Genomic DNA, 26522 nt, shown 5'->3' with positions numbered 1-26522 from the left:
CTTCATTCCACTTGACACCCACACTTCAGATATTTATAGACATCAATGAGATCCCCTCTCAGTTTTCTCTTCTCAAGATTAAACAGCCCCAGGTTTCTCAGTCTCTCTTTATAGGGGTGCTCAAGGATCATCCTCATAACTCTCTGTTGGATTCTCTCCAGCAGGTCCCTGTCTCTTGAACTGGGGAGCCCAGAACTGCATATAGTGTTCCAGGTATGGTCTCACCAGGGCAGAGTAGAGGGGGAGAGCAACCTCCCTAGACCTGCTGGACATATTTTTCTGGATGTACCCCAGGATACCATTGGCTCTCTTGGCCGCAAGAGCACATTGCTGTTCCATGGAGAACTTGCTGTCTGCTAGCGCTCCAAAGTCTTTCTCCGTGGAGCTGCTTTCCAGCAGGGCAGCCCCTAATCTGTACTGGTGCATGCTGTTATTCCTCCCCAGATGCAAGACCTTGCACTTGTCCTTATTGAATTTCATGAGGTTTGCCTGCACCCAGCTCTCAGGCTGTCCAGGTCTCGTCAGATGGCTGCATAGCCTTATGGGGTGTCAGGTTCTTTACTGTGAGGGTGGTAGAACACTGGAACATGTTGCCTGGGGAGGTGGTTGGGGCCCCATCCCTGGAGATATTAAAAATGAGGCTCAGTGGGGCTAAAATCTGATCCATTCTCCTATGCTATATCGTTAGCAGTTTCTATGGGAAGAGAAGCTGTCCTGCTATTCTTCCCCCATGTGTTAGTGATATCATCCCATCTCCTACAAAACCAACAGCATTTGCAGCTTTGTGCAGTTTCAGTCTTCAAAGTCTGTGCCAATTACAGAAGGGACTCACTTGGTGGCAATTTTCTTTGCTCTAAGAAGGTCAGTTAAAAAGAGAAGCAATTATTAGATTGCTTAAAGAAATCAAACCATGTTGTGGAGAATCTAACTGGCTTAGGCCAGGAAACATATTTTACTTTTATTCCTATTGATCAACAGACAATAGTATGTAATTATGACAAATGATCAAGGAGTTAAATAATCAGATGAACTACTGAGGGATTGCTGCCCTGTGTACACTCCTGAAACAAAGGCTGTGTTTACTGCTTTGTACAACCATGTCAATACATGACATATATTCTATGTGTTCTAGTTTACATATTGAAAGGACTGAAATCCAGACAGTGATTTATAGTAGCTCAGCTGACTGGTGACAATTTATTTATCTTTGACGACACTTACTTGTTCAATTGCATGCTTGTGTCTGCAACTGTGATTTGCAGTGACTCATATCATCTTGATATTAAGTGGAATCACATACTCCAATACAATCTGCCTTATCAGAAACATTATCTGGGATCATATGTATCTACCAGCTGTTACTTAGCAAACACTGTGTTTGTAAAGCCTGCATCTTCAGTTGAACTATTCAGCTAAGACCAAGGCCTTCCAGAGTTACTGAATGGATGTCTCCAACTACTTATTTACCTTGTGGCAATTGACTTATAGGTCATATTGGACACTGCAGTTCTTAGCAAAGAACAAATAAATAACTTCTTGGAGATTATTACCTCCTTCTTTTCTCTATGATAGAGTGGAAGTGAAGTATGGAGGCATTTATAGACAGTCTAGTGAAAATAACTTGTCTAGAATGGAGTCAGATATGAAGAGTGGTTCTCAGGTATATTTGTCCTATTTCACACACATATAACTTGCAATTGTGAGAGAAAACCTTCATATACACAAAATATAATTAGGTCAGGATAAAACCAAAATAACAACCTAACATTATCAATAATCTCTCCATGCTTTCTTCAGATTTGAGATCCTGGAAGGGCAGGCTTTTATTTTCTGCAGCATCGTTGTACCAAGGTAGTCTCAAATGCAGAAGCTGTGGAGATTGTAAAGATTTTAATTTAGGTGAGATCAGCACCAGGTCTTCTGAACTAGGGAAAGCTTACTTTGCCATCTTTCCCTGATGACATTAATGTACTTTTCTCACTGCTTTATATTCTTTCTTCTGATAAGCTTTGGCAAAGCCAGATTTGGAGCTTAAGAGAAATGAAACCTCGAGGATAAAAGTTTGCAACTTTGTGCTGTCCATATGGAAGTGAAGTCATTATGGTATCTTTGGGACCAGAGTGCCCATTCACTGAAAATTTGAATATATAAAAGTATTTCTCTAATATGAATTAGCTCAACTTGTTCACTGAGTGGTCAGAAATGGTTTTTTTATCTCTGCATTATTAACATTGTCATATAGTGATATTCCAAGAAACTGTAGAATAGAATAGAATAGAATAGAATAGAATAGAATAGAATAGAATAGAATAGAATAGAATAGAATAGAATAGAATAGAATAGAATAGAATAGAATAGAATAGAATAGAATAGAATTGAATTAACCAGGTTGGAAAAGACCTTTGAGATCATCAAGTCCAACCTATCATCCAACACTATCTAATCAACTAAACCATAGCACCAAGCACTCCATCCAGTCTCATCCTAAATACCTCCAGTGACGGTGACTCCAGCACCTCCCTGGGCAGCACATTCCAATGGCCAATCTCTCTTTCTGTGAAGAACTTTCCAACATCCAGCCTAAACCACCCCTGGCACAGCCTGAGACTATGTCCTCTTGTTCTGGTGCTGATTGCCTGGGAGAAGAGAACAACCCCCACCTGGCTACAGCCTCCCTTCAGGTAGTTGTAGAGAGCAATGAGGTCTCCCCTGAGCCTCCTCTTCTCAGGCTGAGCAACCCCAGCTCCCTCAGCCTCTCCTCATAGGGAGGAGATGAGTCACTGTTAATACCACATGAGACCATATGAAAAGAAAATGTACTATGATACTAATTCCATGTTTCATCATGAAAAATTATAACAGTCTTTGTTATCACACAGCATCACACAGTGCCACACAGTATCACTTAGGTTGGAAAGGACCTCGACGATCACTGAGTCCAACCTATCTACACAGACCCCATGCCTAGACCATGGCACCAAGTGCCTCATCCAATCTCCCCTTGAACACCTCCAGGGTCGATGACTCAACCACCTCCCTGGGCAACCTGTTCCAATGACGAATGACTCGCTCGGTGAAGAACTTCCTCCTGACCTCGAGTCTAAACCTCCCCTGGTGCAGCTTGAGACTGTGTCCTCTTGTTCTGGTGCTGCTTGCCTGGGAGAAGAGGCCAACCCCTTCCTGGCCACAACCACCTTTCAGGTAGTTGTAGAGGGCAATGAGGTCTCCCCTGAGCCTCCTCTTCTCCAGGCTAAACAATCCCAGCTCCCTCAGCCTCTCCTCATAGGGCTTGTGTTCAAGGCCTCTCCCCAGCCTTGTTGCCCTTCTCTGGACACGTCCAAGTGTTTCGATGTCCTTCTTAAACTGAGGGGCCCAGAACTGGACACAGGACTCAAGGTGCAGCCTAACACATCTTGTGGAAGAAAGTTACAACAAATTAAATCATGCAAATACAAATGTATGTTTGTCAAGAAACATATAGCATTCTGTAAAACAATGTGTTTACTAAAAAATGCATTGCATATATAACTCAAGTGAAAAATCTAGTTGCTTTAAAGCTCTGGAAATATTACCATTTATTGGACTCCTTTTTTCTGGTGATTAAATGTTGGCAACTGTATTTGAAAATCTTTCATTTATTACTTATGGTTGGGGAGGTTGTGTGTTGGTTTTAGCTGTTGCTCTTAAATGACAGCTCGTGAATGGAATGATAGGATGAAAAAAATATTAACTACAATATTTCCACATGGTTCTGTGGTTTATATTGATACTGCAGTAAATAGTTACAAAAGACAGCTGAGAAGCCTGCTGACATAATCCTTGTGAGAATAGATGAAACTTGACAGATACAAAATGATTGTAGTTAATTAATCACAACCATCAACAGCTGTAACCACAAACATACTAGATATTGTGCAATTAGCATGTCAAGCTGAATCGTAGAGCAGCTCAATAATTTTCAACATAATCTTCTTCTAATTCACTTTGATCCAGTATTTTGGACTTTCTAAGTGCAGCAAGTCTCCTGAAGTTCAGTGAGATTTTAGTATCTACAAATTCCATTTCTTCTTCAAGACTATAGGGAAAATTAGGATTTATAGCTGATATTACTATTCTTTGATACTATTGAAACTAGATGTTGTGATAGGAAAAAGGGCAATGGCTTTGTACTGGAGGGCCAGTACAAGGTCCTACACCTGGGTCAGAATAGTCTTTGGCATCAATCCTGGCTGATGTGATTGAGAGCAGCCCTGTGGAGGACTTGAAGGTACAAGTGGATGAAACACTGAACAGGAGGCAAAAATATGTGCTCCCAGCTCAGAAGACAGATCACATCCTGGGCTGCTTCAAAAGAATTGAAGACAGAAGATTGAGAGAGGTGATTCTGCCACTCTGCTCTGCTCTGGTGAATCTGGTGCATGCCTTACCTGGAGTCCTGAGTCCAGCCTTAGAGCCTTCAACACAAGAAGGACATCAACCTATTGGAGCAGGTGTGGAGGAGGTCCACAAAAATGATCAAAGGGCTGAAGCACCTCTCTTACAAAGATAGGCTGAGAGAGCAGGGATTGTTCCTCCTGGAAGAGAGGAAACCATACTGCAGCTTTTTAGTACTTAAAGAGGGCCTAGAAGAAAGATGGGGACAATGTTTTTAGGAAGGCCTGTAGCTGCAGGACAAGGCATCATGGTTTTAAACCAAAAGAGCTCAGATTTAGACTAGACAGAAGGAAGATCCTTTTTTTTTTTCAAGGAGGCTGGTGAAATGCTGGAACAGGTTGTCCAGATGTCCAGAAAGGTGGCAGGAGACTCTATGAAAGGAGGTATATTCAGAAGAAATTCTTCACTGCACAGGTGGTGAGGCATTGCAACAGGTTGCCAGAGAAGCTGCGGATATCCCCTCCCTGGAATTGTTCAGAGCCAGGTTGGATGGAGCTTTGAGCAACCTGGTCTAGTGGAGGGTACTCCTGCCCATGGCAGGGGACTTCAACTAGATGACCTTTAAATTCCCTTCCAGCCCATACTGACACCAGTGTAGAAAGAACATTATTTTCTTTGCATGTGCAAACAGGAGTCTTTAAGCTCTCTCCTGTTCTTATCATCTTTTACTGGCACTCTGATAAAATATCTCTATAATCATCCCCTCTCCTCAAAATTTTTCAGTGGATCTGTGCATGTGCAGACACATATGGTGGCTGGCAAGCAGGCTTAAAATACATCATTGCTCTCTGCACTTCTTTTCTGTTCTGTCTTGTTATATACTTGCAGAGTAACTTCTTTAAGCCACCAAAAAAAAAAAATGACCTTTTTCAGGTCATAGCAGGCTGATGATCCATGAAGGATTCAAAAGCTTTCTTGTAATAAATAATAACAGCAGCAATGATAATAAGCATGACAGATTCTAAAGTACTTGAACCTTGTCCTTATTTTGTCACCTAAAGACATATGGTAATGTGATTGTTAAAAGTTTGAGATGTATGCTTTTCGTATTAGCCATGGTAAGATGATGGTTTTGTCAGAAATCTTTTCATCTGAGCTTCCTTTCACATCTTTTCTAGTTAGAATAGAATAGAATAGACCAGACCAGACCAGGTTGGAAGAGACCTTCGAGATCGCCATGTCCAACCTTCAAGATCGTGTCCAGCCCATCATCCAACACCACATAATCAACTAAACCATGCAACCAATCGCCCTATCAAGTCTCCTCCTAAACACCTCCAATGATGGTGACTCCACCACCTCCCCAAGCAGCACATTCCAATGGCCAATCACTCCCTCTGTGAAGAATTTGTTCCTAACATCCAGTCTGAACCTCCCCTGGTGCATCTTGACACTATGTCCTGTTGTTCTGGTGCTGGTTGCCTGGGAGTAGAGACCAACCCCCACCTGGCTACAACCTCCCTTCAGGTAGTTGTAGAGAGCAGTAAGGTCTCCCCTGAGCCTTCTCTTCTCCAGGCTAATTAACCCCACTTCCCTCAGCCTCTCCTCATAGGGCTTGTGTTCCAAACCCCTTACCAACTTTGTTGCCCTTCTCTGGACACATTCCAGCAAGTCAACATCTTTCCTAAACTGACTTCAGTTTAATTAATGTCTTCAGTATCAAAAGTTACTCTAGGTCCAATAAGTGATTTTAATAAGGATCCACCTATTAATCTGATATTCCCAGAAAACAGACATATGTCAATGCAAAATGATCTATTAATTTACTTGGAAATCTTGATATCCTGTGAGTACTGTATTGAATTCATCCCGTTTAAAAGTTCCCTACGCAGCCACAAACATGTCATTTCTTTTTAGTACCTACCTTTCAATCTTCTATAACCTGTGCTTATAGGCTATTAAATACAACATTTATATTTCCTGTTGTTTGGAGTGCAAAGTCTAATCATGTTTTTGATTTAGGTTATAATGGAATCTTGAAAAACATGGGCTTAATGCAATTCCTTTCCCTCTAAATCTCACCTCTTTAAAAGTGCTACAATTTCAGCTCAAGGTCTGTTTCTTAGTCCTATGTTTCAAATACAAGGAAAGGAAGGCTACACTCTCTACAGTGACAATAAAATGAGTAAGTTTGTCCTTGGCCTGACAGAAGAATTTTACTTGTGTTGAGCTATTTTTACCTTATCGAAAGAACATTGCCTGCTTCTTACTTATCTTTAGATATCTTCAGCATACGTCTTTAAACTTTTTAACACATATCCTATGATGTCCAATTAAGACTCCATAATAAATTTGCACATTAAATAGTATAAACTCACATAATTGGGCTGGCAGAGGACATTGTTCTGCACTGATCTAATTTTCACTTTTGCAGTTAATTGACTGGTTCGCTGGCAATGAACTACAGAACCTTCCACAGCTTCTGTGCTAGGTTACCAAGCAATACTTGCCCAAATTAAAACAAGATCTGTTTTTCACTTTTAATTTGATCTTAATTTCATAGCAAATATCAGTGGACTGAAATCTGTCTCACAAAAATCTGACCCTACCCTGCTGTCCTCATGAACTGCAGACAACTGTTGAATTCAGATAATGAATGATCCCTCACATGCATGCCTAAAAGACAGACACAGTGAAGGTGAATCAAAAGGCTATAGAATCATAGAATCAATAAGGTTGGAAAAGTCCTCAAAGATCAAGTCCAACCTGTCACCCAAGACCTCATGACTTACTAAACCATGGCACCAAGTGCCAAGTCCAATCCCCTCTTGAAGACCTCCAGGGATGGTGACTCCACCACCTCCCTGGGCAGCCCATTCCAATGGCTAACAACTCTCTCAGTGAAGAACTTCCTCTTCACCTCAAGCCTAAAGTATTTACTACTATTAAGTAGTAAAAACTGCTCCAGGTGACTCAAAAGGCTATTAAGTAGTAAAGACTGCTCCAATTTTTATCCAAGGCCTGTTAATGGCAGTCCCCTTTACTTGGGTGTTTATTTTGTTGATAGTTCTGCAAAGCTTTTCTCTTGCTTTGGTTTTGTGGTTTTTTTTTTTATTTCCTGTTACTTCTTTCACTCTTTGCAGAAGACCTTTGTTATCTGTTGGGTCTTATTTAAACTGATACTTTTGTGGTGGTGAGTGTCATTCTTCCACAATGTACATCAATACATACGCATGCTTCAGCTCCATTCAGAATAATAGGTTATCCACTGAAGAGGCAGTCACATTAGCTGCCAGCCACTTTGGACCAGATCTGAATGCTTTCCCAAGTTTTTAACTTCTCTACTACACTGAGCTTATTATGCCTGAAGTGTAAGAAGAACTTCCTGAAATTGTTGCACCAAACCTGCTGGATTTCATGTCTTCTATCTTCACCAGCCCTGAAATGTCTCTACTTTTTTCCTTTCATAGCAGACACCACTCCTGTGCCATAGGTTGTGTCAAGGCCCCGTCCCTGGGGGTGTTTAAGACCAGGCTGGATGAGGCTCTGGCCAGCCTGATCTAGTGTAGGGTGTCCCTGCCCATGGCAGGGGGGTTGGAACTAGATGATCCTTGTGGTCCCTTCCAACCCTGAATGAAACTATGAAACTATGAATTGAATATATTTCTAACAATTAAGACAATAGAGCTGCTCTCACTGTGCACTCCATCCCAAATGCTCTTAACATGGTTTGTAAAAGCATTGCTAATCATATCTTTGCATGAGGAATGGTGACTGACACTTAACTATACATTTTCAAAATGGTCAGCATTGGTTAAAGACCACACCTGCAATACTGTATCCATTTTTGGGCTACTCAATTCAAGAAAGACTGGGATCTACTAGAGACAGTCCAACAGAGAGCTACAAGGATGATTAAGGGACTAGAACATTGCTCCCAGGAAGAAAGACTGAGAGAACTGGACTGTTTAGTCTAGAAAAGAGAAGGCTAAGAGGGGATCTTATCAATGCCTACAAGTATCTGAGGAGTGGGTGTCAACAGGAAGGGGACAGGCTCTTCTCAGTGACACCTGGTCACAAGGAATAATGGACATAAGCTAGAACACAGGAAGTTCCACCTCAACATGAGGAGAAACTTCTTTAGTGTAAGAGTGACAGAGCACTGGAACAGGCTGCCTGGAGAGGTTGTGGATTCTCCTTCTCTGGAGACTTCCAAAACCAACCCAGACATGTTCCTGCATGGCCTGCCCTAGCTGATCCTGCTTTGACAGAGGAGTTGGACCCAATGATCTCTGGAGGTCCCTTTCAACCCCTAACATTCAGTGATTCTGTGAGTCACTAGGTGACATTTTTAAGTGAATTTGCACCAGATTGCATTATAATCCATGGTGGTCTTATTTTAAAATGCATTACAGTATTTCAATAGCTACTGCCTAGCAAAATTTTGTATCATTTTAGGCTATAGCTCTGTTATTTGTCAAAATTGTACTGAAAAAGAAGAAAAATCCACCTTTTCTCCATTCAAACATATCTCTTGTTGAAATGAGAACATTGATTTATTTTGGCAAAAACCTGAACATTTAGAGGTATTTACATCTTAACATCTGCTTATGCCCAAGACAGCTTTTAGAAATGTAAAGAAAAAGCATTTGGAAAGATGATAACTCTCTTTCTATTTATAAAAGTGCACCTGAACTCAATATATCCACCAAAGATCAACTTATTTTACTTCTGAAAATCACTGAGCTTCTGTTTTATGAACTGCTAGGCGTGGAGCAGGATGTGTCACAGAGAACTGTCAGCTGAGTGCAGTTAAGAAAATAACTCTACTCAACCTACTCAAACTGTTCAGTGCTGCCTGGCTTATACCAGTACCTTGGCCTGTACACAGAAATCAACATGTATATTGAATGTCAGTGAGAGATGCTCCCTCTGGGTTTATCTATTCATATTTTTGAAACTTGTTTAGTGTCTGCTGAAGCATCAGCTCTCAAAGATGTCTTTGGGTATGCTTATTGCCACTCTCCTTACCCTCATCTACACCAGAGACATGTCTCTACAAAACCCTTGCGTGAAGAGAGGCTTTAAATGGCATTGTTGGCACTGAGGAATGAAGACAATGGTCTGATAGCAGAAGTGAGCTGTTGCATCTCTTCTGCTACATTTATGTATGCCAGAGCATAGCTAGCCACAAGGTCCAGTGTTCCCTGTGGTAAACAGAGTAATTGGATCTTCTGGCTGAGAGGCTTTAAATAAACACAATGAACTGTTTATAGCAGCACCCTGCAGCCCCATTCAAAGGTTTTTTTGTGCAAAAAATAAAATGTTCCTCATCCCTCTGATGGAGGAAAACTTTTTGTTGTGGACCAGATTTGTTTTTAGAACTGATGTGACTGATTTTCCTTTCTTCTCACAACAATGTGCTGTGCCCTCTCTAGAGGATGTTAGCAAAATCATCAGTCTGAATGTTAGCCAGGGTGTCCACTCCACTTTAATTTCTTTTTTTTTTTTTTCAGTGTGTATGAATCTCTACCAGTGAAAAAAATCCCATACAGAATATGGCAAAACGAAATAAAATCAATAGTCAGTGTTTGGGGTATTTTAATGGTGTATGTATTGTCTGCTGCTTTTCCTTTGATACTGCATATAAGTGCAATATAAAGAATGATAAAGGGCTAATGCAGCATGGATAGTATTTTTTTGTAATGGAAATATATATAGATGTAGATATAGATATAGATGATATAGATGATATAGATATAGATATAGATATAGATATAGATAGAGATAGAGATAGAGATAGAGATAGAGATAGAGATAGAGATAGATATAGATATAGATATAGATATAGATATAGATATAGATATAGATAGATATAGGAGTAGAATAGAAAGAATAGAATAGAATAGAATAGAATAGAATAGAATAGAATAGAATAGAATAGAATAGAATAGAATAGAATAGAATAGAATAGAATAGAAAGAATAGAATAGAGCAGAGCAGGTTGGAAAAGACCTTCGAGATCATTGAGTCCAATCTATCAACCAACACCACCTAATCTACTAAACTATGGCACCAAGTGCCTCATCCAATCTCTTCCTAAACACCTCCAGTGATGGTGACTCCACCAACTCCCTGGGCAGCACACTCCAATGGCCAATCACTCTTTCTGTGAAGAACTTCTTCCTAACATCCAGCCTAAACCTCCCCTGATGCAGGTTGAGACTGTGTCTTCTTATTCTGCTGGTGGTTGCCTGAGAGAAGAGACAACCCCCCACCTGGCTACAACCTCCCTTCAGATAGCTGTAGATAGTAATAAGGTCTCCTCTATTAAAGTATGGAAAAAAAGGACCTCTCAAGTTTACTATAAGAAATAAAATGTACGTCACAGTAGCCACAAAACAAAAATCTAACTGAAATGCTCTGTTCTTTCGACAGACCTGGGGAACTTCAGTGGTCGGACAAGAAGTGCTGTTTCTGTGCGTGAAGGTCAAGGAGTTGTTCTGATGTGCTCCCCTCCACTTCATTCACCAGGTACAGCAGACGGCAGCTTGTATGTGCATTGGTCTTTTACAGTTTGCTCATTATTGGATGCTCAGTATTACATACAATATGTATTTGACTGTAAAACCTGAAAAATGGAATATTCACCATTCTGCTGACAGTTTTGGAGTCTCAAAAGAATAATTAATTCTTGTATACTGCCAGTTGCACCTCAGCAACACAATTTCTCCTACAAGACTGTATTATTCCTAGTGTAAAACTTGACTGTAACAAAAATACTCTCTGCACCATCAGTGGTGAATGTGCTGCCTTGAGGTCACTGCAGATTTTTAGGATTTAGAAGCCTTTCAGAATTTGTTCCACATGTCAACATCAGGATATTGTTGTTGAATACAAAGTGTCTTTTGTTTTCAGTAGTACCACCATGACTTTGCTGGCTTCGTCTTGCTGTGTGGCTCAGTTTCTAGTACAACTGCACCATTGATAGTATGCAGAAATAGAAATCCTGTGAAATGCCTGAGGATTCCCCAATGAAAATGTAGCTGTAACAGAGAGGTTACTTTTTTGCTTCTCAGATTGGCAGTCCTGCAGTGTCTACGGATAGCTAAGTGCATCTTTATATTTGGATATCATATAAGATCTGGAAACATAATGTTAGACAGAATATCTTGTTTTTCAAAGCTGCAAGAATAGAATAGAATAGAATAGAATAGAATAGAATAGAATAGAATAGAATAGAATAGAATAGAATAGAATAGAATAGAATAGAATAGAATAGACCTGACCAGATCAGGTTGGAAGAGACCTTTGAGATCATTGTGTCCAGCTTATCATCCAACACTATCTAATCAACTAAACCATGGCACCAAGCACCCCATCAAGTCTCCTCCTAAACGCCTCCTGTGATTGCAACTCCACCACCTCCCCAGGCAGCCCATTCCAATGGGCAATCACTCTCTCTATGAAGAATTTCATCCTAACATCCAGCCTAAACCTCCCCTGACACAGCTGGCGACTGTGCCCTCTAATAAAAGAAAGGAAATGACACAAAGGATTTTTATTCCCTCCACATTTGAGCCATGAAGAAATAAAATGTCACCCTGCAGATGGAAAAGCTGCAGAAAAACCAAAAATCTGCTCTGATTTTCTGTCAGAGAAATATGCTCAGTTTCTATTTATTTCATTATTCTTGGATAAAAATTATCAGTGTAATTAAAGTTTGTTATCTTCTGGCCAACTCTCTACTTTTTCTTCTTCTGAGTAGGTTCTTTTGTTATCATTGCCTTTATAATCTATTTCAGAGTTTGCCATTACAGTCTCTGTGATGAAATGGAGTGCATGATATTAAGGCTTGATTGTGATAAGTAAACTGAGAGGGAAAAGATGTAGGCAGAAGAGTGAAAGATGGTTTCAACACCACAGCTCAACTCAATTTCCCCAAACAAACTGGGAGTGTGAGGATAGGTGGGCATAAATAGTGGAGTAGTCATACACCTTTTAACAGCTGTCATTCCACAAAAGGTACTTTATATATCATGAAATTGTTTATAAATTTGTCTCTACAATTATGCTTTCAAACTTGTATTTAGACAGATTCCAATGCAATGTGCTGCTGCACCACACACGTTGCCTTTGATGGTGAAAAAGCTGTATCTTTCATTTTTAGCGCTGGGCTAGCAAAATCCCTGCTGTGGAAACTACTGTGCTCACAGACGGCATTCAGTTGGTTTAGATGATATTGTTTGAGTACTGGTATGATATGCCAGCAGGAAAATTACTTTGAGAACAATATTTTGAGCCCTTGTTGGCATAGTATTGTCACCACAGCTATGCCAGGAAAAGCTGTGCAATGTAGAGAAGTAATAGGAAACCTGAAAGCAGAGATAATGCACTAATAACTGAAACATTGCACAGATGCACAGATATAAAACTACCTCATGTGAGTGGGAAGGTGACTTGGCCGCTCTTAATTTGTTTGTTGTGTAATGTAGAATGACATGCAATTTTCCTCCAGCTCCACACTTGCAAAACACTGAGGGACTGTGAGTCCTTGTGTACTGCAGTGGGAACTGCAAGTGGTATTAGCACAGGAGCTGAAGTCTTCTCGGAAAGGGGAGAGTTACTTCCATGGCCTTCCAAAAACTTCCACACCTGGTGATGTTTCAGCAATAATCATTTCACAAGGCTCTGGCAATAAGGTACAAGACGTTAATGAAAGCAGGCTTCTAGACCAGAGTCAGTTTGTGAAAATTAATTTGGGACAAAAGCAGAACTTTAACAGGAAAATGTATGAATTCCATTCCAAAATCATGGAGTGAATACAAAACTTCTCTTCCAGAGAGAAAATCCTGTTGCAGAGCAGGGGAAATTGAGGATTTGCGTGCAAGAACTTCCAAACCACAATTTAAAAGTACTTTTTATTCAGTTTTGGAAGCTCCATTTTAGTTTCTGTGTCTGACTTGCAAAGATGGTATTGTCTTCTAAATAGTGCTAAGAAATGTTCACCTGAAAAATCACCTGGGGTACAAACTTTTGCATGACTATTATGCTACTGTAGTTCATATAGCTAAGCTAAGGACTATTTAAAACATGTTTGAAATATGTGATCATTTAATGTTAACAAGACCCTGACTTATGGGAATGTTTTTTTTATGACACAGAATTTTTTTGTGCATGAACTCCATAAACTGTGCTGTATTGATTTGTGCACATTCATCAGCACCTTTAGAAATAATTTTCACTTACTTATCTCAGGAGAAAAATGAATGATACGATATCAAACCTAACCATTCTCTACAAACCTCTTAAGCAATTCATCCTTCAGCAGTATCACATTCCTCAATCTCTAAAGTCAATAACTAATAAACTTGCCTAAAAATTTCAAGATTGACCCTATTTAGGAAATTACAATATCATTGTGGGATAAACAAAGACAAAACTTAATGAAAAAAACAAGGGAGCTGGGGGTTGCTTAGCCTGGAGAAGAGGAGGCTCAGGGAAGACCTTCTTGCTCTCTACAGCTACCTGAAGGGAGGTTGTAGCCAGGTAGGGGTTGGTCTCTTCTCCCAGGCAACCAGCACCAGAACAAGAAGACACAGTCTCAAGCTGTGCCAGGGGAGGTTTAGGAAGAAATTCTTCACAGAAAGAGTTATTAGCCATTGGAATGGCGTGCCCAGGGAGGTGGTGGAGTCACCATCCCTGGAGGTGTTTAAGAAGAGACTGGATGGGGCATTTGGTGTCATGGTTTAGTTGATTAGATGGTGCTGGTTGATAGGTTGCACTTGATGATCTCTGAGGTCTTTTCCAATGTTATTGACTCTGTGATTCTATGAACACTCTATTGAAAAAGGTAATAGGTTTATTAACATGTTTTCAAATAAAATGTAAAGAAAACCCTTTTGGGTGAATAATATCTACATTCCAGACCTACAGAACACAATCCTAGAAAAATCTGAAAGTCTTTGCAAAGCACCGCTGACTGAAAAAATACCACACTAATTTCTTTTGACAAGAATTTAATCAGAAAACAAGTTTCCTGGGTATACAGACTTGATTTCTGTTTATTAATGCTGTGATATATTATCAAGAGGTAATGCAATAAACAAACAAGCTCAAACTTGTGAGATATATATATATAGATTATTTATGCAGGTCTTCATTAGGTTGTTGTCCAAATATTTCACAGAGGAAATAATAATAATAATAAAGCACACATGAAATACATTCAGAATGTTTGCGGTGCAGATTCAAATAAGAGAATTATTTCTTGGTTTTAATAAATGACTCTGTTAAGTTATGATTATTATTTTTTTTTTGCTGAGAAATAGCTGAGCAGCAAAATGAGGGATATTTTTTTGTTGGTTTTTGTTTGGTTTGGGTTTGGGGTTTTATTTTGAGAGAGAGAGAGACAGTATCCTCTCTTTTATAGTGGTGAAGAAAAACAGTTCAGCAAAAGCGATTTTGTACAGACTTCTTATGACAAACAGCCACCAGCAGATTCTCACCTCCTGCTTTGCCTGGACCATTACTTCAAAAAGTGAAGGAAAAAAAGAAAGCCCAAACCAAAGCAACCTGACAACCCTGCTGCCTCTGACTTCACTGGGAGTTCTGTACCATTTTAATGTGTCTACTGCAGCAGCTTTATTTTTTTCAAGCAAATTCGTAGTTCTCTCTTATGAAACATATTGATTCTGATATTGATAACTTCTTCCTCACACCAATTACTCTTTTCTCCAAGATGGATTTCCTAGACAGTTAACCCTTAGGTACCCTGATAAGCAAGAGGTTAATTAATTACCAGCTGCTTAAATATTTGTTTGGTATCTCCATATTAAAAGGCCTCTATTTTTTTTTCCTACAAACAGGATTATGTTTTTTCATAGTGGCATTCTAAAGGATATAAACATAGGGCTTTATTCAGTCATCTAATCATCTTAATTACAAGGTTTACCATAGTGAGATTAAAATTAAATGGAAGTTCTCACCCAGATTTGCATGTTTCCCTCAGAATTAATACTTTCAGCTGAGCTTTTTAAGGCTTTTATTCAAAAGCTTTCAGCGTGAGCTTAATAGAAGGCAACTGTTCCCATTGTTAGAAGGAGCAAAGTGTTGATGCATACAGCGTAAGACAGATGTGTGCTCCCTCCTGCCTCAAAGGGATGACGCCGTCTGGAGAGAGCATTGCTGCATAATCTTTCAACAGCATGTAACATCTGTGCAGATGTTAAGCCACAACTTTAAAAAATCTCTTTCTAAAGGATAAAGCAGATCTTTTTCACTTTGGAAGCTGTTACATCTTTTATGCCTCCCCTTTAGTGTTATAAAACTGTAGTGTTCATGAGAAATGCTTCACCAAAGAAGATTAATGCTGGTGCCATGGGGATCACAGTCCTTCCCATACATCTTCTGGATGTCTGCATAGTGTGTTGCTACACTGGAAAGCTGCTGAAATAGAAGTCTTTCTACCAAGGTGCAGAAGGTTTTGTCCTACTCTTCCATTTTTCTACACAGCTGTCCTAGTCCTCCTATTAATTGGAGAAAGTCACATCACATACTGTTTTTTCCAAGCTGTTCTGAGTTCCTGTTTGTCTGTACTTTGGACATAGTCACTTTGGGAGCAAACACAAACTGATTGTTTCTCACTGTTCAGGGTATGCAAAAGGAATGTGAAAGCTGTGTTTCTGTTCAAACTGTGGCTTTGGACTGCAGCTCTGCTACAAGTAGGAAACCAAATCCAACTGCAGTGCAGTGGTTTTCTCTAGTTAAAATTCCTGCATTTAGATCCATGATGCACAACTATACATAGAAATAATAAGGCAGGCTCAAAATGACCTAATTCAGGTACAGAATTGTTAAGACTAGACTTGTCTCAACAAATAGGTTATAATAATGAGATTGCTATATTTGGGCTAGACTAGAGCCAGTATGCTCATTAGAATCATAGAATCATAGAATTGTTAGGGTTGGAAGGGACCTCAAGGATCATCTAGTTCCAACACCCCTGCCATGGGCAGAGATATCTCACACTAGATCAGGTTGCTCACAGCCGCATCCATACTGGCCTTAGAAACCTCCAGGGATGGGGCTTCTACCACCTCCCTGGGCAACCTGTTCCAGTGTCTCACCACCCTCATAGGGAAAAACTTCTTCCTAACATCCAACCTGAATCTACACATTTCTTTTTTGCTCCATTCCCCCTCGTCCTATCATTACCTGACACCCTAAAATGTCCCTTCCCAGCTTTCTTGTAGGCCCCCTTAAGATACTGGAAGGCCACAATGTCTCCTTGAAGGCTTCTCTTCTCCAGATTGAATAACCCCAACTCCCTCAGTCTGTCCTCATAGGAGAGGTGCTCCAGCCCTCTAATCATCCTTGTGGCCCTCCTCTGGACACATTCCAGCATGTCCATATCTTTCTTGTAATAGGGGCTCCAGAACTGGAAGCAGTACTCCAGGTGGGGTCTCACCAGAGCGGAGTAGAGGGGGAGAATCACCTCCCCCGACCTGCTGGCTATGCTTCTCTTGATGCAGCCCAGGATGTGATTGACTTTCTGGGGTGCAAGTGCACACTGGTGGCTCATGTTGAGCTTCTCATCCACCAGCACCCCCATGTCCTTTTCTTCAGGGCTGCTCTCAAGCCAGTCACTGCCCAGCCTGTATCAGTGCTTGGGATTGCCCCGATTCAGGTGCAGGACCTCGCACTTTGTCTTGTTGAACCTCATAAGTTGTCATGGGCCAACTCTTCAGCCTGCTGAGGTCCCTCTGGATGGATCCCTTCCCTCCAGCATGTCTGCTGCACCACACAGCCTGGTGTCATCACCAAACGTGCTGAGGGTGCACTCAATGCCACTGTCCATGTCACCAACAAAGATGTTGAACAAGACTGGTCCCAGCACTGATCCCTGAGGGACTCCACTTGTCGCTGGCCTCCGTTTGGACATGGACCCACTGACATCCACCTTTTGTGAGTTCTTATAAAAGCATTGGGCACTCACAACAGCTGGATGGGTCACGCTTACAGCAATGACTCTCCCTCAAACTAAGCAGAACTTATAATCAGTCAATACCTTCTATTAGTCATTTGTAGAGCTGAGTATGCATGAAACTGGTGATGGCAAACAGAACATTGGAAAGGCAGAACCATCCCATACCCTGACACTTTTGCTTGTACTAGTAAAAGTGGGATTTAGAGGAAAATGTTAGTTCATTTTGGGAGTATGATCCTGAGTAACGGAAATAGGTCTTTTAAGTAACTGTAGTAGATAATGATTGCTAACTCTACAGGACAGAAAAGTTTCTTCAGTGAACCTCTACTATGTCATATATAGAAGACAAGATAGCACAAATTCTCTGTCATATCTGTAATATATCAATGATCAAATCATATATATATAAAATGCCCCAAACCCACTATTTTGATAGGTACATGTATCAACCAAATAAGTTGAAGGTTTTCTGCACTTCTCTCAGGCTTGACAATATTTTTGGGTTTTACCAAATGCTAATCCATAATCAGTAAATTTGCTGACATCACCAAGCTGGGGGCAGGAGTTGATCTGCTGGACGGTAGAGAGGCTCTGCAGAGGGACCTCGACAGGCTGGACAGATGGGCAGAATCCAACGGCATGAGATTTAACACATCCAAGTGCCGGGTTCTGCACATTGGCCACAACAACCCCATGCAGTGCTACAGGCTGGGGTCAGAGTGGCTGGAGAGCAGCCAGGTGGAGAGGGACCTGGAGGTACTGGTTGATGGTAGGCTGAACATGAGCCTGCAGTGTGCCCGGGTGGCCAAGAAGGCCAATGGCATCCTGGCCTGCATCAGGAACAGTGTGGCCAGCAGGAGCAGGGAGGTCATTCTGCCCCTGTACACTGCACTGGTTAGGCCACACCTTGAGTACTGTGTCCAGTTCTGGGCCCCTCAGTTTAGGAAGGATGTTGACTTGCTGGAGCGTGTCCAGAGAAGGGCAACAAAGTTGGTGATGGGTTTGGAACACAAGATCTATGAGGAGAGGCTGAGGGAGCTGGGGTTGCTTAGCCTGGAGAAGAGGAGACTCAGGGGTGACTTTATCACTCTCTACAACTACCTGAAGGGAGGTTGTAGACAGGCAGAGGTTGGCCTCTTCTCCCAGGCAGCCAGTACCAGAACAAGAGGACACAGTCTCAGGCTGCGCCAGGGGAGGTTCAGGTTGGATGTTAGGAAGAAGTTCTATACAGAGAGAGTGATTGCGCTATGGAATGGGCTGCCCAAGGAGGTGGTGGAGTCGCCGTCATTGGAGGTGTTCAGGAGGAGACTTGATGGGGTGCTTGGTGCATTGGCTTAGTTGTTTAGGTGGATTGGATTGGTTGATGGGTTGGACGCGATGATCTTGAAGGTCTCTTCCAGCCTGGTTTGGTTTATTCTAAATAAAGGTTTATTCTAATGAAGATTGAACTTTGCTTTTCAATAAGGAGGGGGGAGTATTAGAAGATAGGTTCACAATCTTTTAAACTCTCTATTTCTGTCCTAAATTAGGGGTAATCCCATGGTGTTACCTCATCTCTTCACTCACATTTTTCCTTGGAAGAATTATAAAGGTGTTTCTCTCTTGCATTCTATACTTTGTGAGTTATACTAGAATGCTCCCGAAACTTCCTTGTCTAATATTCTCGTGTGTGTTACCATTAAGGTGAATGTGCATGGGTCAGTGTAGGAATCTGTATTCTTTATCTGAACAACTGATTGATGACTGTGCCTGTAGATGTCATTATGTTATAAAATAAAAGCAAAACCCAAACAAACCCAAAGAAACAGAAACACAACCACTTTTGTTTTTCTTCTGTGGCCTTCATTGCTCAATACACGATCAGCAATTTTCCTACTGACTCCCCTTGGGCACTTTGCAGGTTTTCCTCCCTCAATCTTATTGAAGGCATGCATTTGAGCATAAAAAATTTAAGTTAGGGAACAACTGAGCTTTCTGTAAAATAGCACTGTAAGAGCAATGCTTGCCAATGGGTTACACCCAGTCTGATGGCAATGTGTTGTTATTAGATTTTAATTACATTTTAATGATCTGCATGCGCCCCAAGTTCTAGACAATGTCTGTGCAGTAGGCACATGAATAAATAATGATCCATTTACATTTTCTTGGCAAAGAAATGTACATCATTTGTTTATTCTTTTATTTTAAATCAGTTTTAGAATAATGAGCAAAAAGAAAAGCATTAGTGCAGTGAACTGCAGTGAATTCTCCAGAAGAACTTCTCAACTGTCATTTCTAAAGTAAAAATATCTCCCTTTAAAAACACACACATTAAAAAAAAGTTTCAAAAAATATTATAAAACTACACTAGCAATGAAAATTTTAGTGCCCCTAGACCCACTGGATCGTTCACTGAAGTTGTCCTTTCACATAGGGACTATGAAAATGTAGTGAGAGAAAGCTGGTTGACCTTGGCCAATTAAGGCGGCTCACAGCATTGGATGAAGGGGCAGCCCTGACAGGCCTCTGCTTAAGGGACTTGTGCTTCAGCTTCACAGCCACGCTATTGTCAACAAATATTACCCCAGATGCCAATTCAGGAAAATCAAAATGAAAGCAGATAGCAAGAGAAGAGGGAGGAAGCATGGGAGATTAATTAGTTTTAAAAATGCATTGAGTCTGTCGGCCCTCAGGCTCGTGCTCTATTGCCTCTCAGGCGCCAGCCGTATGTGACTATTTGTCTATAGCTTGACAAATGGGATAATAATGATGAAAAGTTTCTGTAGTGTGCAAGCTCCTCTTCCCTAGAGACAAGTGCCTAGCCTGTTACTGAGATGTCCCGACAAACTAGACATAACTATCATGAACCCCTCAATCCAGTGATTGAACAAGACAGCATTGTCCTGCTAGTTTTAACAGCAGTCTATGTTCATGGTATCACAACCACATTCCTACAGCTAGTATTGTAAAAGTATCAATTAAAGTGGGAAACAGTGCTGCAAAACCTTTTTCTGTGGCAGAAGGAATGGCAGAAGCCCAACCTGCTGGCGAAGCATACACTACTTGCAGCAACAGAGGACAAGGCTCTGATAGAATTGACCACCACCTAATAACCTTTCTAGCAGAATTAATTTGTTATTTAGTTCTAATGTTTGACTAAGCTGTTTTTTGAACATGTCAGTTAGTTAAATAGAATAGAATAAACCAGGTTGGAAGAGACCTTCAAGATCATCGTGTCCAACACATCAACCAATCCAACCCACCTAAGCAACTAAACCATGGCACCAAGCACCCCATCAAGTCTCCTCCTGAACACCTCCAATGATGGTGACTCCACCACCTCCTTGGGCAGCCCATTCCAATGGCCAATCACTCTCTCTGCACAGAACTTCTTCCTAACATCCAACCTAAACCTCCCCTGGTGCGCCCTGAGACTGTGTCTTCTTGTTCTGGTACTGGCTGCCTGGGAGAAGAGATCAACATAAATGTAGGAAGACTATTTTGTTTATAATGGAAAATAATTGATACCTATTGCCTCTCCACTTCATACTATGGAAGTGAATAGAGTGAGAGGGCACATGTTAATCAATGTAACTTAGAAGTCGATAATACTATGCTGATCAGACAACTTAAGAGGAAGCATAACAAGGAGAAAGAGATAACAAATGATTCATTTCTAACAATCTGATGTCTAGCCTTTTCTCTCTGTTACTGTGGTGGGGAAATCTTAAAGGATTTTAAAAACCCATGAAAACAGTGGTGTTTGCAGCAAACACAACTCTTCCCAGACTCTGCATTATTAACTGAATTCAATGGTGATTCTGGTAGAGATGATTACTGAAAATGCTAGAAGGTCAGCCTTGATTCACAAGAAGAAAAGCTTTGTATCAGACTGATCTGAGTTCTATAAAATGCCATTAACAAGTTTCCCTCTGTAATAAAATCAGTTATTCCTTATTTTGTAAGCATGACCTGAAAGTGAATTTACAGCCATTTAAGGTAATACAATGCTTAATGAGACAGAGATTTTCATATAGCCTTACTTAATCAGTTCAAGAAGATTGTTTCAAATAAATGAGGCAGTTTGGAAATTACTCTGATTCAGGTATTTAGTTTTCACTTTTCTTTTTCAAAGGGAAACTAGAAATTGTTTAGAAATATCTATCTTGGTGTATTGATGTTCTTTTTCTTATCCAGCACAATTGTTACTGGCATGAAGGTAGTTATAACACTAAATACATAAGGCAATTGCTTGGATTTTTCAAGGAGAAAATTACCGAATAGGTATAAGAATAATATCATACAGTTCAGACAAAAAGTCTGAATGATTACAGTAAAATCCAAATTCCTGCACAGCAGCACATGTGCATTCTTTATCTTTTGACAACAAAAGATGATTTCTATAGCAGGAGTAGTGGAAAAGTGAATTCTTTTTGATTGCTGCCATCTTTTAACCATCGTAATAATTAATACCACACTTAATTCTGATAATTTGTCCACTTCTGTCTCCTATGTTTGTGTGCTGTATTCCAATGTTGTTAAAATCATTGCTGATGACTTCATTAGCCACCTAACCAAGTGGTGGGTTCTACACATTGGCCACAACAACCCCGTGCATGTCTACAGGCTGGGGTCAGAGTGGCTGGAGAGCAGCCAGGCAGAGAGGGACCTGGGCGTACTGGCTGATAGTAGGCTGACCATGAGCCAGCAGTGTGCCCAGGTGGCCAAGAAGGCCAATGGCATCCTGGACTGCATCAGGAACAGTGTGGCCAGCAGGAGCAGGGAAGTCCTTCTGCCCCTGTAGTCAGCACTGGTTAGGCCACACCTCAAGTACTGCGTCCAGTTCTGGGCCCCTCAGTTTAGGAAGGATGTTGAGTTGCTGGAACATGTGCAGAGAAGGGCAACAAAGCTGGGGAAGGGTTTGGACCCCAAGCTCTATGAGGAGAGGCTGAGGGAGATGGGGTTCCTTATCCTGGAGAAGAGGATGCTCAGGGGAGACCTTCTGTGATCACAAGGTCATTTAGGAGTTCAGAAAACTACCATATAGTTTCAAACCTATTTTCACATCTACCCAATGCAAGGTGGAAGGAAGGAGTTCTACCCATTTCACAGAGGAGATCAGAAGATGATCTGTGAAGAAAATCTAAATAAAAGACTAACATTGCACTGATTTACAGTCCAGATCTTGTAACTTTCCATCATCACTCTTCATGCCTAAGAGAAAAAGGGCTTTGAAAACCATAATTAGTCTTCTGAAAAATATGCACATACGCAGCACAGGAGGGAGCAGAGCTGTCTGTTGCTTGCATTGCTCCAAAAATATTTCTTTTAGAAAAAGAAACAATTTCAGGGAGAGTTGAACAAATATCTTCTTTTTCCATGTGGTATGTATACATAGTGTGACACATCAGGGGTCACTTTAACTGCTATTGCTGAGGGGTTGAGGAGGGATGACTATAACCATGGGACACTGCCCTAGGCTGAAAGTAAGACAACAGAAGGCTATGTATTATCTCCAAATAACAATTATGTGACAAGTAGAAGATGAATGGAAGCAGTTCACTGGACTTCCAGTAGTGCAGAACAATGTGCACAGATACTCCACAGTGTATTGTCTCTGTGTAGGAACAGGTATGAGTTAGTCTCTAGGTTGTTAACTTCTAAATGATTGATTCTTGCATAGGTTATTCATAGTGATTTATTTGTACAACATGGTTGAGCATCATTACCAGTATTGCAGGGCAGTTTGCTAATGTGACATGTGACTTCCTTTTCATCTGCACTTTGAGTTATTTTTAATTAAGGTGAAAAAAATCATCTGTCACTGTCATTCTTAATACTTAAAATTTGTCCTTCGGGGACTATAAATTTGGATTTATGTTATTCTCTGAAACAAGTGTTCATATGTTCCATTGTGCTGAGAAAGATGTAATGGAAGATCCATTCTTTGGTACATTTGAGCCTAGAAATCTGAGCACGAGGGGATTATGTCAACTAACATTTTATTAAACATAGGAAAATAAAATTCAGAGGGAAGATGAAAGGGTGGTTACCCATCTCTGATTTTCATCTACACAGCTCCTAAGGATTTGTAGACTGTAACTTTTTGTGTGTTTGTTTTGGCATTTCTTGTAGATGTAAAAATAGCTGGTGAGGAGAGGAAAGAATATGAAAAATATAAAGAATTATGTACCAGGGGAGATTTGACTCTGGCTGTGGCCTGATTCGTGACTGCTGGGAAGTTCTCTCCATCTTCTTCCGTTTTCCCATATAAAAGTGAGGATAATATACTGCCCTTGCTTTGAGATCTGAGGGTAATAAATACCATAGGAGGAAAGGAGCAGGCCCATACCATAGCCATAGTAGAAATCACTAAACACTGACCTGCAAATAGACTCAGTTAAAGCCTTTAAATCTATGTTAAAACACCAAGCAGCACCAAGAGAATCTAAAGCAGAGAGGTAGTGGGATGTATCTTAAGTTCAATACACCTGGCCTTACAAAGGTTACTCTATGGGCTCCAAGTATATAGGTTTTCCAATACAGTTCCTATGACAACAACTGCATGTAAGGTGTGGTGAAGGCTGTTAGGAACATTTGAGTTTCAAAATGTGAACTAGAACTGTAGTAGCCTTTTATTGTCATTTCTACACCCAGAAGCCTGAAATTAAATCTTATTAAATTAATTTTTCTGTTTCTATTAAACCTTCCTGCATTAGGAGTCAAGGTGAATGAAGAATAAAGTGACAAATTTAGCGTGTTTTATTTCTTGGAAATGCAAAAACTCAAACTGAACCATACGTATCAACTCCTTGAGAGATTGGTACCCTCTTAACTGGACTACTAGTGAGATGCCTGATCACAGAATCACCAAGGTTGGAAGAGACCTCAAAGATCATTAAGTCCAACCTGTCACCACAGACCTCATGACTAAACCATGGCACCAAGTGCCACATCCAATCCCCTCTTGAACACCTCCAGGGATGGGGACTCCACCACCTCCCTGAGCAGCACATTCCAATGGCTAACAACTCTCTCTGTGAAGAATTTTCTCCTCACCTCGAGCCTAAACCTCCCCTGGGACAGCTTGAGACTGTGTCCTCTTGTTGTGGTGCTGGTTGCCTAGGAGAAGAGACAAACCCCCTCCTGGCTACAACCTCCCTTCAGGTAGTTGTGGAGAACAATAAGGTCTCCCCTGAGCCTCCTCTTCTCCAGGCTGAACAATCCCAGCTCCCTCAGCCTCCCCTTGTACAGCTTGTGCTCGAGGCTTCTCCCCAGCCTCATTGCCCTCCTCTGAACACATTCAAGTGTCTCAATGTCCTTCTTAAATTGAGGGGCCCAGAACTGGACACAGTAGACACAATAGACACAAAATAAGACAGAATAACTTGGAGTTTATTGAAATTAATTTTATCACCACGCTACAGAATTTTTGCTGTCTTTGTCAGTAACGCAAAATATAAAAATGCACTTAGTGGGACCAGATTTCTTTCCTTCCCATATTATTAATTATATCCTTTCTAATTGGATATTAATCAACTCTCATGTAAGTCACTGAATTATTTCATCTAAGATTGAGGCTGATGAACTTATAATGATGTGGGTCCTCCTGATTACCCTTTCTAATCCTGGAACAAAATTATCTCTACTTGTTGGTTTTGGAAATTATTAATCATAGAACCATTTAGGTTGGAAAAGACCCTTGAGACCATTGAGTGCAAGGTCCCTAAACACCACATTTATACATCTGCTAAATACCTCCAGGGATGGTGACTCCATTACTGGCTGTTTTGTTTTGTTTTAATGGGCCAATATCCCCTCTCTGGACATGTTCCAGCAAGTCAATGCCCATCTGGACCGCATCAGGAACAGTGTGGCCAGCAGGAGCAGGGAGGTCATTCTGCCCCTGTACACCACACTGGTTAGGCCACACCTCGAGTCCTGCGTCCAGTTTTGGGCCCCTCAGTTTAGGAAGGATGTTGAGTTTCTGGAATGTGTCCAAAGTAGGGCAACAAAGCTGGGACTCTACAGAGTCCTGTATTATATGATGCAGAAAAGCAGCAGAGATGACAAAAATAAAACTATGTAAAGGATTCAGAACCTAAAATTCTGAGGAAACATTGAAGAGTTTTGGCTGATCTAGCCCTCAAAAGAAAAGTTCTCTATGCAGAAGCATAATGGTCTTCTCTTTTAACTGTGAGAGTTTATTATAGGTCAACAATAATGTTCAGTAATGTTCAGTATTTCTAAGGTTGGAAGAGACCTCAAAGATCATCGAGTCCAACCTGTCACCACAGACCTCATGACTAGAGTAGGGAGGACACTACTGCCCACTGCAGGCTTGAACTCACCACCTTCCCATTAAGGGTTTGATGTGCTACCTGGAGACCTTAGAGTAACAACACTGTCTTCACTGCTCAGGATGGGAAAAGGCAGGGTGCAAAAGGCCTTGAACACCTGGCTTTGTTTTCCTGCCTCCTGAGGATGGAACAAGTGCCAAAACAGGCAGCAAAGCAGAAACTAGGCTCAGGACCTCACTGTGCTAAAGTGTGGGGCAGAAACTGGCACCAGTGCTTCCACCTCAGGCAGCTGTGCCTGAAGTGACAGCTTGCTGGAAGGCAAGCACCCATAGCTGTGCTGCTTGCAGGTACCAAACTGGCACACAGAGATGTTGGGTTGCACTCTGTCAGCTTGAGTATTCCTGTTAAACTGAGGAAGCTTCAAGATCTCAACAGCACTTTGTGGCACAGGCAGAGGTGTATTAAGATGAGGGACTGGCTACTCTTCACAGAATGGGAATGGGAGCAGACTGGAGAGGATATACACATTAAGGAGAAAAACTGAGCTATGGCTTAGCAAAACCCAAACACCTACCAATCCTTCCTCCAGAAGCACCCACCAATGATTCATTACAGAATGCTTTTTACAAACAGGGCATTTTGGTGGGGTTAAGATTGAAAGCTTTTGTTTAAGCCTATGAGTATTAATTGCTAGAGTTGTCTCTGAGTCCAGCCCCTCAAATAAAACACTAAAGGAGAAGTTGATGGCACAAGGAGAGAATGACAAGGAAAACAAACAAACAAACCATTTTGGGCTGCAAGAGCCACTCCTGTACACTGAGAGCAGGTACACACACAACTGCAAAATGGGCTACCAGTACCCTGTTTCCACTTGCATAGTG

The 26522-nt window shown here is 41.0% G+C and overlaps 1 protein-coding gene across 3 annotated transcripts in view; it reads left to right on the top strand.

Annotated features, from left to right (window-relative positions):
• The window catches only part of CNTN5 (contactin 5), a 716457-nt gene that overhangs the window by 493253 nt on the left and 196682 nt on the right, over nt 1-26522 (top strand). For all 3 annotated transcript variants that reach the window (XM_068145236.1, XM_068145244.1, XM_068145226.1), the window contains one exon: nt 10813-10908. In XM_068145236.1, coding sequence (XP_068001337.1) covers nt 10813-10908 — 96 coding nt within the window. The remainder of the gene's footprint in view (nt 1-10812; nt 10909-26522) is intronic.

The sequence above is a fragment of the Melanerpes formicivorus genome, unplaced genomic scaffold (genome assembly GCF_026170545.1).
Source record: "Melanerpes formicivorus ecotype bairdi unplaced genomic scaffold, bMelFor1.0.p_v2 SCAF_1, whole genome shotgun sequence".
In the NCBI taxonomy this organism is placed as follows: Eukaryota; Metazoa; Chordata; class Aves; order Piciformes; family Picidae; genus Melanerpes; species Melanerpes formicivorus.
The sequence above is the reverse complement of the archived record's forward strand: the minus strand, read 5'-3'. Positions and strand labels throughout refer to the sequence as shown.